Genomic DNA, 14524 nt, shown 5'->3' with positions numbered 1-14524 from the left:
GATCCGTCCGTTTCCAGAGCCCCGAGATCCTAGGCTTCCAAATCTGAGCCTTAGCATGTCAAACAGCGGCCAGTTACGAAACCCCGAGAGCAGGTCCCATTCCCACAAAGAACCATAGTCAGCGTGCAACTCCAGGTCAGGGTTTTCAAAAGAACCCTGAAAGGGAAAACTACAGATATTAAAGATGGAAATAGAGCTGTTTCCGAAGATGCAAGCAAAGGAGTGGCCGTTAGGCGCCATCATTACTCCACTCCGCCTCCTTATAGAGGCTTCTAAGATTATGAGAGGCATAGTAGACAGGGGGTATCCTTTTCCCAGGGTAGAAGTGTGTAATACCAGGGGGCATGCATTGAAGGTGAGAGGAGTAGGTGCAAAGGGGATGTGAGGGGTAAGTTTTTTACTCAGAGACTCGTGGATGCCTGGAATGGACTGCCAGCTATGGTGGTAGAGGCATTAAAGCCTTTTAGGAGACACTTAGATAGGCACATGAATATGAGGAAGATGGAGGGATGTGGTCGTTGTGTAGGTAGGAGAGATTAGTTTTTGGAGTTTTTTGATTTACTTTTGGCTGTCTCAGCACAAAATTGTGGGCTGAAGGGCCTGTTCCTAAGCTGTGCTGTTCTATGTTCAAATTATTAACTGCTACATACATTCTCTCTCATTTAAACTTCCTAAAGTTGGCAAAGTTAACATAAAGCCCATGGGCAATGGGATGAGGTATGGAAACATGTCCAAATACCATCTATAAGATGTTTTCGCGGTAGAAATGAAATGATAAATCCTTGTCCAAAACTACTCTTGTGATAATGTATTTGCCAGTCTGTAATATTTACTGAGAAATGTCACAAATTCACTCAGACATTGTAGGTAGAGTGGCAGAAGAGAGTGAAATTGTTCAGAAATGGGCGTGTTGTTGCCACAGGGGAAGATGCAAAGGAGATTCACCAGGATGTTGATTGGAATGGAGCATTTCAGAATTGAGATGAGACTGGATAGACTGGCTTGTTTCTCCTTGGAGCTCAGGAAACCGAGGGGTGACCCGATAAGGGTATACTGTACAAATTAGAGGTGACACAGACAGGGTAGACGGCAAAGTATCTTTGCCCCATAGCAGAAGTTTTCAAAACTTGAGGGTATCGCTTAAAATGAGAGGTAAAAGGTCCAGAGGGGTCTTGAGAAAGAACTTTTTCATTACAGAGGATGATTTAATCAGGAAAGCACAGCCTTCATGCACAATGCAGGCAGAGACTCTTGCAGCATTTCAGACTTTCTCAACATTTTAGTTCATTGCTGGTTTTCTTCCGTCAGTTGCATTTGCTTTTGGTGTTTGCAAATTCGGATTCTGCTCATTCATTTCACAAAATGCTGCCGAGAACAGGATATCATACCTACTGTAGCTTGAACATCTACAACTGTCGGATATTCTGGAGGTGACCAGTACTTCTGGTGCCTATTGCTTCTGACAGGCAGGGGGTGGCCTTAAAAGATAATATTCTTTTTTTCTACCATTTTATCTTGTTGCAACATGTGCACTTTCAACAGTTCCACCGAGACCACAGACCCCTCCAACTAAAGCAAAGAGTGGCATTCGATATATTATTGTTAATGCTAATGTTAAGCCACATATTGGAGATGGACCAATCATTCAGACCAAGCTCTTGTATAAACCGACTGGAGCACTTCAGTCATGGACAACTGTTGAAGGTAAGGATGCATTTCCACATAATTTTACATTGAAAACTTCTACAATTGTAGCAAAGTAGGCATTGCATTGCAATGTAAATATATTGAGTCAAACATGAGGGCTGTCCAGGCTACATCTACTCTTTTGATTAGAGGGAGTCATTGGGAGTTGAGATGAACGATGAGGGGGAGAGAGAAGCTGAATGCAAGATGCATGCATAATAAGGATTTTTGGGGATCATAGGGAGATTGGATGAGAGGGAAATGGAATGTGTGCGGAAGTTGGATTGAAAGGAAGATGGGAGTTGAAGGGAAACTAGAGTGATAGTGGGTCAGCATGAGAGGAAATTGGGCTCTGTGAGGGACAGGGGGAATGAGGGGAAGGAGGCTAGAATGAGATGGTTGCTGAGGAGGAGGGGGTAAAAGAGAGTTGGAACAGGTATAAGAAGATGGCAGTGAGAGAGAATTTGGAACTGTGAATTAGTGAGAGGGAGAAATAGGGCTGAGGGAAAACAGATCACTAGCGGAAGATAGGGTTTGAAGAAGAAATGCGATATGAGGAAGATGGAATATGAGAAAAAGAAAGGGTATAAGGGGAAAATGGTGTGCTAAGGAATATGAAGTGTGAGAAAGAGGGGAGTGCTTTAGAGTACCCATTTCTGTGCTGTTATATCTCCATGACTAAGGAGAGCTGGTGGGAGAAAGATAGGGACCTTAGGGTTTACAGAGTATCATTGGTTCCTGAAGAGAGCAAGACAAGTTAATTAGTTGTAGAAAAGGCAAAAGAGCTGCTTTTGGAATACAATGGCTCAGCTACTAGATCCACTGGCTCACAACACCAGTAAATAGATCCACTAGCTCACATTATAGGCATCCATTAGTCTCGTGAGACCATGGTTTTGCACCTTGGAAGGTTTCCAGGGTGCAGGCTTGGGCAGGGTTGTATGGGAGACCGGCAGTTGCCCAAGCTGCAGGCCTTCCCCTCTCCACACCACCGATGTTGTCCAAAGGAAGGGCACTAGGACCCAAGCAGCTTGGCACCGGTGTCGTCGCAGAGCAATGTGTTGTTAAGTGCCTTGCTCAAGGACACAACACGCTGCCTCAGCTGAGGCTCGAACCTTCAGATCACTAGACTGATACCTTATCCACTAGGCCAAGCGCCAACACAACTAGCTCACAACACCAGCAAATAGATCCACTGTCTTACAATGCCAACTACTAGATCTACTGCCTCACAACACCAGCAACTAGATCCACTGCATCAGATCACCAGTAATTAGATCCACTGGCTCACAACGCCAGCAAGCCAGGTTGAATCCTAATCACCAATGCCCTCTATATGAACTTCCACATTTTGTCTGCAACTGTTTTCCCTGAATGCACAAATTTCTACCTAAATCCTAAAGACCTGCTGACTGGCAGTTTAATTGTCATTTTAAATTCCCTCTAGTGTGTATGTGAGTTGTAGAATCTGGGAGGGTGAGTGTGATGAGGAGAATGTGGGGAGAATATAAAATCTGATCAGTGTGGGATTAGTGTAAAATGGCCAGTGCTGGTGATGGCCGGTGCAGGTTCAGTGAAATGAGATACCTGTTTCCATGCTGTATGGCTATGACCTTCTTTGAAGTTGTGCAGCCCGTAGGTGCTCTGGGATGAGCTCAGAGCAGTTAGATGGGAAATGAGGGCAAAGTGAAGAGAGGGATACACAGGATCAGAGTTAGAGGGAGAAAGAGAAGATGGCAGTTGAGAGTACTAGGACAGACTGAGAGTGAGAAAGAGTCAGTGAGAAGTGATGAGACTAAGTAATGCAGAGGAAATTCACCAGATGATGCCTGGATTGGAGGATTTTCATCGCGGAAAGAGATTGAATAGGTTAACCTTGATTTCCAGGAGCAAAGGAAGCTGAATTGATAAAGGTATATAAAATCTTGAGAGGCATGGAAAGAGGAGCTAGCTCAAGTCCTTGTTCTGTCAGGATGTCAAAATCAAGAGGGCAGGAAAACGGAAGAAATTTTAAAGCCATCCAAAGGAAAAGTTTTTATACCCAACGAGTGGTTGATATCTGGCACTCACTGCCAGAGAGGGTGATGGATTCAGATCCAATCATTATTCAGAGATAAAGCACAAAAAGGCCCTTCCGGCCCAACGAGCCACACCATCCAGCCACTCACCTACTTAACACAGCCTAATCACAGGACGATTTACAATGACCAATTAGCCTGCTAACCGGTATGTCTTTGGACTGTGGGAGGAAACCGGAACACCCAGAGCAAACCCATGTGCTCATAGGAAGAATGTACAATCTTCTCACTGACAGAGTCAGAATTGAACTCCAATGCCTTGAGCTGTAATAGTGTCACACTTCCTGCTACAATACTGTGGCACCCCAGGTATTACATATAATATGCCTTAGACAGGCACTTAAATATACAGGGATAGGAACCTAATGCAGGCAAATGGTATGAGTATGAATAGGCAAAGTGGTTGGCAAAGATATGGTGGGCCAGAGGAACTACTTCTGAGGGTGCTGATTTGGAAAGGTTGAGGGTGGAGAGAGTCAAAATGCTGTCATGGTCCACTGTCCATTCCTATCAGATTCCATCTTCTTCAGCCTTTTATCACTTCCACCAAAGACCTCACTATCTTTTGACATCCCCACTCTTCACCTCTCTCTCCTGCCTATCACCCCCTCCCCCTCACCTGGGTCTAGCAATCACTCGCAAGCTCTTACTCTGCCCCTCCCCCTCCTTTTATACTGACTAGTGTAGCTTTTCACAAATAGGCAATGCAAGGTGTTTTATGTTTAAGCAAGACTGTAGCAACTCATTTATTGTACTCCAAACACCGAACACTAATCATGGTAAAAGTACTTTACATAGTTACGTCATCACATCAGATCAGCCTCTTAAAGTGAACCCCAACTCGATCAGTGGTGGTGAATTTGGCCATTTCCACCAATTACATTACCCTGCACCACCTCCCCTCTTTCTTTCCTGTATTCCTGAAGGGTCTCAACCAGAAATGTCAACTGTTCATTTCCCTCCATGGGTACTGTATGTCTTGCTTAGCTATCTTCAGTTTTTTGTGTATTTCTCCATATTTCCAGCATCATCAGTTTCTTATGTCTCCAATATAACTCTTGATAACCTTCTTCATTGTCTATGAGATCACATATTTCAGTGTCACCTGTGGCTTACTAACCATACTTTATCTAAAATACAACCTCCCACCATCACACACTGCTTTCCAATAACAAGCCAACTGTGTATTCAGTTAACCAAATCTGGCTGGATTCTATGCTATCCAACTTTCATGTACAGCCTGCCATGTGAAACTTTATCAAAAATCCACAAAGGAATCTTACAGAAGCCCCTATAGACCACATATACCACATCAACTTTCTTGGTCACTTCACTTTCTTCATCACCAAACTTTGGACTCCAGGAATCAAAGCTTTTCTCTGCAACTTGAGTTCCTGACCAACAGACCACAGTCAGTGAGTTTTAGCGGCAATGCATCCACCACAATTATTCTAAATATGGTGCTCCATAAGGTTGCATCCTCGAACCCCTACTCTACTCCCTGCACACTCGTGTCTTTGTGGCCAGCTTCTGCTCTGACTCCATTTACAAGTCTGCAGATGATACAACTGGAGTGGGCTGTATTTCAAATAATGATGAGTCAGAGTACAGGAAGGAGATAGAGAGCTTAATAACATTGTGTTATGACAACAACCTTTCCCTCAATGCCAACAAAAGAGCTGGTCATTGACATCAGAGAGGAGAGTAATGCAAATGCTCCTCTCTAATTCAATGGTGTTGACGTTCAAAGGTGTGAGGGCTTCAAGTTTTTAAGAGTGAATAGCTTCACCAATAGCCTCTCCCAGTCCAATCACTTTGAGGACATAGCCTCAGAATAGAGAGGTGTCCTTTTAAAACGGAGATGAGGAGGAATTTCTTTAGCCAGAGAGTGGTGAATCTATGGAATACTTTGCCACAGGTGGCTGTGGAGGTTAAGTCTTTACGTATATTTAAGGCAGAAGTTGATAGATTTTTGAATGGTCAGAGCATGAAGGGATTTGGGGAGAAGGTAGGAGACGGGCTGAGAAATTGGATCAGCCATGATGAAATGGTGGAGCAGATTTGATGGGCCAAATGGCCTAATTCTGCACCTATACCTTATGGTCTTATGTCATGGCCATGAAAGCTCGTCAATTCTTCTTTTTCCTCAAGAGGCTAATGAAATTTGAAATATCCCCTTTGGCACTTACCATTTTTTTATCAATGCACCATAGAAAGCAAAACAGATTTGTCTGAAAAATGCTCTGCACATGACCATAAGAAAGTTGTGGAAACATGCCAGCATATCATGGTAACCAGCCTCCTATGCATGGAATCTGTTTATATCACTCGGTGCCAGATCCCAACGACCTTGGAAATTATGTACAAGATCACAAGGAGCATAGATCGAGTGAATAGCCAGAGACTTTTTCCCAGGGCAGAAATGGCTAATATGAGGGGCCTAATTTTTAAGGGAATATCAGAGGTAAGTTTTTTTTTACACAGAGTGGAGGGTGCATGGAAAACCGTACTAGAGGCAGATACATTGGGAACACTTAAGAACTTCTTATATAGGCACACAGATGATAGAAGAAAAGAAGGGTTATGTAGGAGGGAAGGATTAGATTGATCTTAGCTGTAGCATAGCGGTCAGCGTAACACTATGACAGTATCGACAACTAAGGTTTAATTCCTGCTGCTGCCTGTAAAGATTTTGTACGTTCTCCCCGTGACTGTATGCGTTTCCTTCAGGTGCTCCTGTACCCATCCACGTACCAAAGACTTGCGGGTTAATAGGTTAATTGGTCACTGAGTGCCATGGACTCGTTGGGCTAAAGGGCCTGTTGCTGTGCAGTATTTCCAAAAGAATGGTTGGCACAAGATCATGGGCCCTAGTGCTGTAGTGTTCTATGTTCTATTCCCTCTTTTTCCCTTCCTGATCAGGCAGAAGATACAAATGTCTGAAATCATGTACCACTGGGCACAAGGTCAACTACTCTCCTGCTTTTATCAGACTTTTGAATGGACCTCTTGCACTATAAGATAGATTGATAGTCATAGAAAAGTACAGCATGGAAACAGGCCCTTCGGCCCATCTAGTCCATGACAAACTATTTAAACTGTTTACTCCCATTGATCTGAACCGGGACCATATCCCTCCACTAGTGTACCTATCCAAACTTCTCTTCAAAGTCAAAATTACACTTTCATGTAGCACTTGTGCTAGCAGCTCATTCCACACACTCGCAAACATTTGAGTGAAGGTTTCCCTCATGATTCCCTTAAACTTTTCACTTTTTACCCTTAAACCATGACTTCTGATTGTAGTCGCACCCAACCGCAGTGGAAAAAGTCTGCTTGTATTTACCCTATCTATATGCCTCATAATTTTGTATACCTATTATCAAATCTCCTCACAATCTTATATGTTCCAAGGAATAAAGTCCCAACATATTCAATCTCTCTTTATAACTCAGGTCCTCCAGACCTGGCACATCCTTGTAAATTTTCTCTTAGCCTTTCAACCTTATTTACATCTTTCCTGTAGGTTGGTGACCAAGCCTGCACACAGTTCTCCAAATTAGTCCTCACTAACATCTTAAACGACTTCAATAAAACATCCCATCTTCTGCACTCAATACTTTGATTTATGAAGACCAATGTGCCAAAAGCTTTCTTTACAACCCTACCTGTGACACCACTTTCAATGAATTATGGACCTGTACCCCCAGATCTGTTTGTTTTACCACACTTGTCAGTGCCCTACTGTTCACTATATAAGACCTACCCTGGTTGGACCGACTGAAGTGCAATGCTTTCCACTTCTCTGCATTAAATTCCATCTGCCATTTTTCAGCCTATTTTTCCAGCTGGTCCATTTCCATGACAGCCTTCCTCGCTGTCCAGATCATCTCTAATCTTGGCATCATCCGTAAATTTGCTGATATAGTTAACTACATTATTATCCAGATTGTTGATATAGATGACAAACAGCAATGGACCCAGCACCAATCCCAGCAGTACATCACTAGTCACAGGCCTCCAGTCAGAGGGGCAATCATCTACTATTGGCTTCTCCCACAAAGCCAATTTCTAATCCAATTTACTACCTGAGTGACTGAACCTTCTTAACTAACCTTCTCAAATGCCTTATTAAAGTCCATGTTGACAACATCCACTGCCTTGTCTTCATCAGCATTCCTGGTAACTTCCTCAAAAAACTCTATAAGATTGGTTAGACATGACCTGCCAAGGATGAAACCATGCTATCATTAATCAGTCCCTGTCTATTCAAATAACTTATATATCAGGTCCCTCAGAATACATTCTAATAACTTCCCCTCTACTGTTGTCAGGCTCACCAGTCTATAATTTCCTGGTCTATTTTTAGAGCCTTTCTTGAAGAGTGGAACAACATTGGCCATTCTCCAATCCTCTGGTACTTTTCCTGATACAAAGGATGATTTAAATATCTCTGCTACGACACTTGCCTCCCACAGGGTCCAAGAGAACATCTTGTCAGGCCCTGGGGATTTATCCATCCCAATTTGCCTCAGGACAGCAAACGTGTCCTCATGTCCTTCTCTGTAATCTATACAGGGTCCATGAAGTTGATGCCACTTTGTCTCACTTCTATAGACTCTGTATCCATCTCCTGATGCAAAGAAATAACTTAAGATCTCTCCCATCTCTTTTGGCTCCACACATGGATTACCATTCTGATCTTCCAGAGGACCAATTTTGTTCCTAGCAATCTTTTTGCTCTTTACATATCTGTAGAATCCCTAAGGATTCTCCTTCACCGTGTCTGCTAAAGGAACTTCATGCCTTCTTTTAGTCTTCCTGAGTTTTTTTCTTAAGTGTTCTCTTACATTTCTTATTCTTCATAAGTACCCCATTTGTTCCTGGCTGCCAACACCTCCAATGCACCTCCTTCTTTTCCTTAACCAGGGCCTCAATATCTATTGAAAACAAAGGTTCCATACACCTGCTGTATTATCTTTACCTTTTATTCTGACAGGCACATACAAACTTTCACTTTTGAAAGCCTCCCAAGTACCAAGTACACCTTTGCCAGAAAACAACCTGTCTCAATCCACACTTGCCAGACCCTTTCTGATGCCATCAAAATTGGCCTCTCTCCACTTTAGAATCTCAATCCAAGGACTAGACCTATCTTATTCTGTATTTACCTTAAAACTAATGGCATTGTGATTGCTAGATTGCCTACATGAACCTCTGTCACCTGTCCTGTCTCATTCCCTAATAGCAGATCAAGTATCGCATGCTCTCTCATTGGGACTTTTATGTACTGATTTAGGAAACTTCCCTGAACACATTTGATAAACTCTATCTCATATAGTCCTTTTACAGTATAGGACTCCCAGTCAATACCTGGAAAGTTAAAATCACCTACTATAACAACTTTGTTTCTTGCAACAGTCTGCAATCTCTGAAAATTTGTTCCTCTAAATCCCTTAGACTGTTAGGTGATCTATAATACTGCCCTAATAACATGGTCATGGCTTTCTTACATCTCAGTTCCACATGTAACACGTTGCTAGACAAGTTTTCCAGTCTGTCCTGACTGAGAACTGCCATGACATTTTCCCTGACTAGTAATGCCACCCCTCCTCCTTTAATTCCTCTTACTCTGTCGCATCTAAAACAACAGAACTTCAAAGTATTGAGCTGCCAGTCCTGTCCCTTCTGCAACCAAGTCTCACTAATGGCTACAGTATCATAATTTCAGGTGTTGATCCATGCCCTAAACTCGTCCGCCTTTCCTATGATACTTCTTGCATTGAAATATACACAACTCAGGACATCAGTTGTACCATGCACAACCTTTTGGTTCCTGACTTTGCTTAAAGTCTTAACAACATCTGTCTCTACAACCTCTCCATGAACTGTTCTGGCACTCTGGTTCCCATTCCTCTGCAACTCCAGTTTAAACCTCCCACTAGGATATTAATCCCCTTCCAGTTCGGGGGCAAACTATCTCTTCTATACAGTTCCCATCTTCCCTGGAAGGGAGCCCCCAGTGGACTGTTGACCTCATTATCTATTTCATTATGATCTTGCATCTTCTTGTTAGGCTGTTCTGCATTTTTTGTAGCTTTTGTACTTTATCTACATTGTTACTGTTTTACCTTGTTCACTTAAATTTGGTACATTTGACAATAACAAATCTATACAAATAACATGTCATTAAAACCTCAAGATAGATGGCATGATTTCAATGCTGACCTAATCAACTTCTATCTTTCCAGATCCACGTATGTCTTTCAGAATACCCCCAGTAACTTACCCACCACAGGTATTAGCCTTACTGCAATACAGCTCCCACAATTTCTTCTCTAGCTTCCCACAAGTGTCTCTGGATATATCTGGCCAGGCACGAAGATCTATCTACCTTCATACATGTTCAGGAAGGTGGCTACCTCCAACCATCACATTAACGTTGATGAGTATGCGAGATCTGTGACTGGCTACGTAGAGAAGTGCTCTGACAACGTCACTATTACTAAAAACATCTACTGTATGTGAGGGCAAACCAGCAGTGGTCCAAGCACGGCTGAGAGACAGGGATGCTGCCTTCAGATCATGGGATGAGTCAGTTCTCAGGTCTGCAAGAGTTGTGCTTTCCTGTGCCATCAAGGAGGGAAAATGTGATTATTCACAGAGCCATTTCTGTGACACCAGAGACTCGAGAGACATGCTGCAGGGCACTCAGACCATAATGGACTGTAAGTCCACTCTGCAAGTCAACGACAGTGATGCTTCTCTTCCTGATAGGCTGAATGACTTTTACGCTCAGTTTGATGCATGGAACAATGTGTCGGTGAGGAAGGCCGCCCCTTCTCCCCAAGGATCAGGTACTTTGATCCTCCGGCTGCTGCTGATGTGAGGAAGACCCTAGCCAGGGTCATCCCACATAAAGCTAGGTATCTGGTAATGTACCTGGTAAGCTGCTGAGAGATTGTGCAACCCAGTTAACTGAGGTTCTAACAAACATCTCCCACATCTTCCTGGATCAGTCCACTGTCTCCTCAGGGTTCAAGGTGGACACCATCATCCTGATGCCCAAGAGGACGACAGTAACCTGTCTCAATGACTACCATCTGGTGGCACTGACCCTAACACTCAACAATAATGAACTGCTTTGATCAGCTGCCTATGGATCCCACTAAGTCCCATCTTCCTGCTACATCGGACTCTTTCCTGTTTGCTTGTCACTCAAATCAGTCCACTGATGATGCCATAGCCTCTGAACTCCACTTTGTCCTGTCGCATCTAGAAAAGGGTGCCTCATATGCCAGGACTTCAGCTTGGTGTTTAATATGATCATCCCTCAGAAGCTGGTAGGTAAACTGTCCTCGTTGGGTCTCAACACCTCTCTCTGTAACTGGATCCTAGACAGAAAGGCCAACAGTCAGTCCTTGTTGGCAGAAGCATCTCTAGCTCCATCACGCTGCACTGGTGCGGTCCCAGAGCGGTGTGCTTAGTCCACTGCTGTTCACACTGCTGACACATAATGGCACTGTTAGATCAAGCTCAAACCCAATCATCTAGTTCACTAATGACTCAACAGCGAATGACCTCATCAACAACAATGATGAGACGGCATCCAGAGAGGAGGTAGAGTGGCTGGTAGAATGGTGTGAGCACAACAAACTTGTGTTCCAATATGATGATTGTGGACTTTTAGGAAGGTGCAGGCTGACCACTGCTCGCTACACTTACACGGTTCTGCTGTGGAGAGAGTTAGGAGCACCAATTTTTTTTTGGGAGTGCTCATAATGGACAATCTCACCTGGTCCCTCAACACCACCTGTTTGGTCAAGAAAGCACAGCAGTGATTCCAGTTCCTGAGGAGACCGAGGCATGTGAGGCACCCCAGCCTACCCCCTAACCAATTTTTACAGAATTTAGCATTGGTCTATCTGTGCCTCACATAAACTTCCATCAGGCCTCCCCTCACCCTCTGTTGCTCCAGGGAAAAAAACATCCTGAGTTTGTCCAACCTCTCTCCATTACTAGGCGACATCCTGGCAAACCTCTTCAGAGCCCTCTCCAAATCTTTCATATTCTTCCTATAATAGAGCAACCAGATCTAGCCTAGCCAGAGCTTTATAACTCCCTAACTCTTGAACTCAATGCCTTGACTAATAAATTGGACTAATGCCTTGACCATATGCTTTCTTTGCCACTCTATTGATGTATATGGCACTTTCAGGGAGCTATGGGCTTTGAGTCAAGATCCCTCTGTACGTCAGCATGTTAAGAGTTCTACACTAATTATGTAACGTCCTTTTACAATTGATCTCCCAAAATGCAATACCTCACACTTGACCAGAAAATAATCTATTACCATTTATCCACCCATATTTACAACTATTAATTTGGCAACCTTCTACACTATTCACAATGCCACCAACCTTTGTGTCATCTTCAGACATACTAAACCACCCATCTATGCCATTCATATCTACCACAAGCAGCAGCTGTCTCAGCATAGATCTCTGCAGAATACCACAAGTCACATACATGCAGCCAGAATAAGTCCCATCAATCACTACCTTCAGTCTTCAATGGAAGTCAATTCTGAATTGAAATGGGCGAGTTGCTATGGATCTCATGAACCTTAATCTTCTGGATGAACCCACCATGAGGGACTTTGGTGGATACCTTACTAAAATCAATGGAAACAACATCAATTGCTCTACCTTTATTGAATACCTTCATTACGTCTTCAAAATATCAAATTATTGTAACGTGACCTACCCACACACAAAGCCATGCTGACCGTCTTTTCCAAGTGTACATAAATCCCATCCAAATCCAATACTTTCCCTACCATTGATGGGAGATTCACTGATCTATAATTTCTAGGATTATCCCTATTTCACTTTTACAACAAAGGAGCAACCTTAGCTACTTTCTGGTCCTCTGGAACCTCACATGTAGCCACCTCTTGCCACTTCCACTAACAGTCAGTCCTGAGGACTTATTCACATTAATATTCCTCAAGAAACCCAACACTGTCTCTTTCTCTTTATCTCAAAGTGCTCTAACATATCAGTATGCTCCACACTGATCTCACTATTCTTCATTTCCTTAGACCATAAGACAAAGGAGCAGAATTAGGCCATTCAGCCCATCGAGTCAGCTCTGCCATTTCATCATGGCTGATCCCAAATCCCATTCAACCCTATACACCTGACCTCTCACCATATCCATTGATGCCCCATTCAATCTTCCATTTTGAATATACCCATAGACTTGGCCTCCACTGTATTCTGTGACAGAGCATTTTGCAGATTCCTTCTTGGTAAATGCCAATGTGAAGTACTCATTTAGGATCTCACCCACATCCTTCACCTCCAAGCACATTCATTCTGTTATGTTTGATGGGCCCTGAGGTATTTTCTTGGACTTGACAGTAGGCTTATATAGGTCAGCACCACATTATGGACTTACGGGCATGTACTGTGCTGCATTGTTCTATGTTTTAAATTTCACTTACCTTGCCAAATTTGTCCTCCTTTCTTACTGGAACATACTGCACCTGTCCTGTGCTCTCTCCCGCTGATCTTTAAATACCTGCCACATGTCAGATGTGGACTTACCCAAAACAAGTTGTTCCCAATTAACTCTCTCTAGCTCCTCACTGCGATATTACTCTTGTAATTTGCCCTCTCCTCCCCGCCCAATTTAATACTATCTGCAAGATTATGATTATTCATATGCACCATTCAACCTAAAACTGGAAGAGTGTGGTCACTACATATTGATTGAAGAATCCCTTCTGGATGCACCTCACAAATTCTACCCCAGCTAAACTCCTTGTACTCAGGAGTTTCAAAATCTATTTTGTGGAAGCCACTATGACAACTCTATTGTTTTTGCACCTTTCCCTAATATGCCTACATACCTATTCTTCAGTCTCCTGGTGGCTACTGGGGGGGTGTCTGTAATATAACACCATCAGAGTGTTTGCTCCTTTCTTATTACTGAGTTCTACTCACATACACACAGTGGGCATGGCCCCCATTATGTCCCTGGTGAGTACAGCTGATAGTATTGTCCATGATTAATAATTCAACTCCTCACACTCCTCCATCCCCCACCGTAACTCTTTTGTCCTTCTCCATCTTTCCTAAAACATTGAAACCTGGAACATTAAGCATCTAGTCCTGTCTACCTCTCAGCCAAGTCTCTGTAATGGCCATAATATCATAGTTCCATGTATTAATACATGCTCTTATTTCACCTCCTTTGTACTTATATTGCTTGCATTAAAATATTTCAACTATTCTTATTCCATTATAGAACGTAGAAACATACAGCACGGGAACAGGCCACTCAGCCTACAATGTTCTGCCGAACCAGCTAAAAAGCAAATCAAAAACACCCAAACACTAATTCCTCCTACCTACAAAATGTCCATATCCCGCCATCTTCCTTACATCCAATTGCCTATTCAACCGTCTGTTAAAAGTCTCCAATGTACTTGCCTCTATCACCATACCAAGCAGTGCATTCCAGACGTTCACCAGTCTCTGAGTAAAAAACTTACCCCTTACACCCCCTTTGAACCTACCACATCTCACCTTCAAAGTAAGCCCTCTGGTATTAAACATTTAAACATTTCAACCCTGGGAAACAGATACTCTCTGTCCACTCTATCTGTGCCTTGTAATCTTTTAAACCTCTATCATATCTCTCCTCAGTTGATTGCTTTTCTCCTCTCTGTCCTTTCTACAGACTTATTCATC

The 14524-nt window shown here is 43.1% G+C and overlaps 1 protein-coding gene across 2 annotated transcripts in view; it reads left to right on the top strand.

Moving 5' to 3' along the window:
- tek (TEK tyrosine kinase, endothelial) overlaps positions 1-14524 on the top strand; it is a 213710-nt gene that overhangs the window by 98579 nt on the left and 100607 nt on the right. For both annotated transcript variants that reach the window (XM_073048693.1, XM_073048692.1), the window contains one exon: positions 1543-1704. In XM_073048693.1, coding sequence (XP_072904794.1) covers positions 1543-1704 — 162 coding nt within the window. The remainder of the gene's footprint in view (positions 1-1542; positions 1705-14524) is intronic.

The sequence above is a fragment of the Hemitrygon akajei genome, chromosome 6 (genome assembly GCF_048418815.1).
Source record: "Hemitrygon akajei chromosome 6, sHemAka1.3, whole genome shotgun sequence".
Lineage (NCBI taxonomy): Eukaryota > Metazoa > Chordata > Chondrichthyes > Myliobatiformes > Dasyatidae > Hemitrygon > Hemitrygon akajei.
The sequence above is the reverse complement of the archived record's forward strand: the minus strand, read 5'-3'. Positions and strand labels throughout refer to the sequence as shown.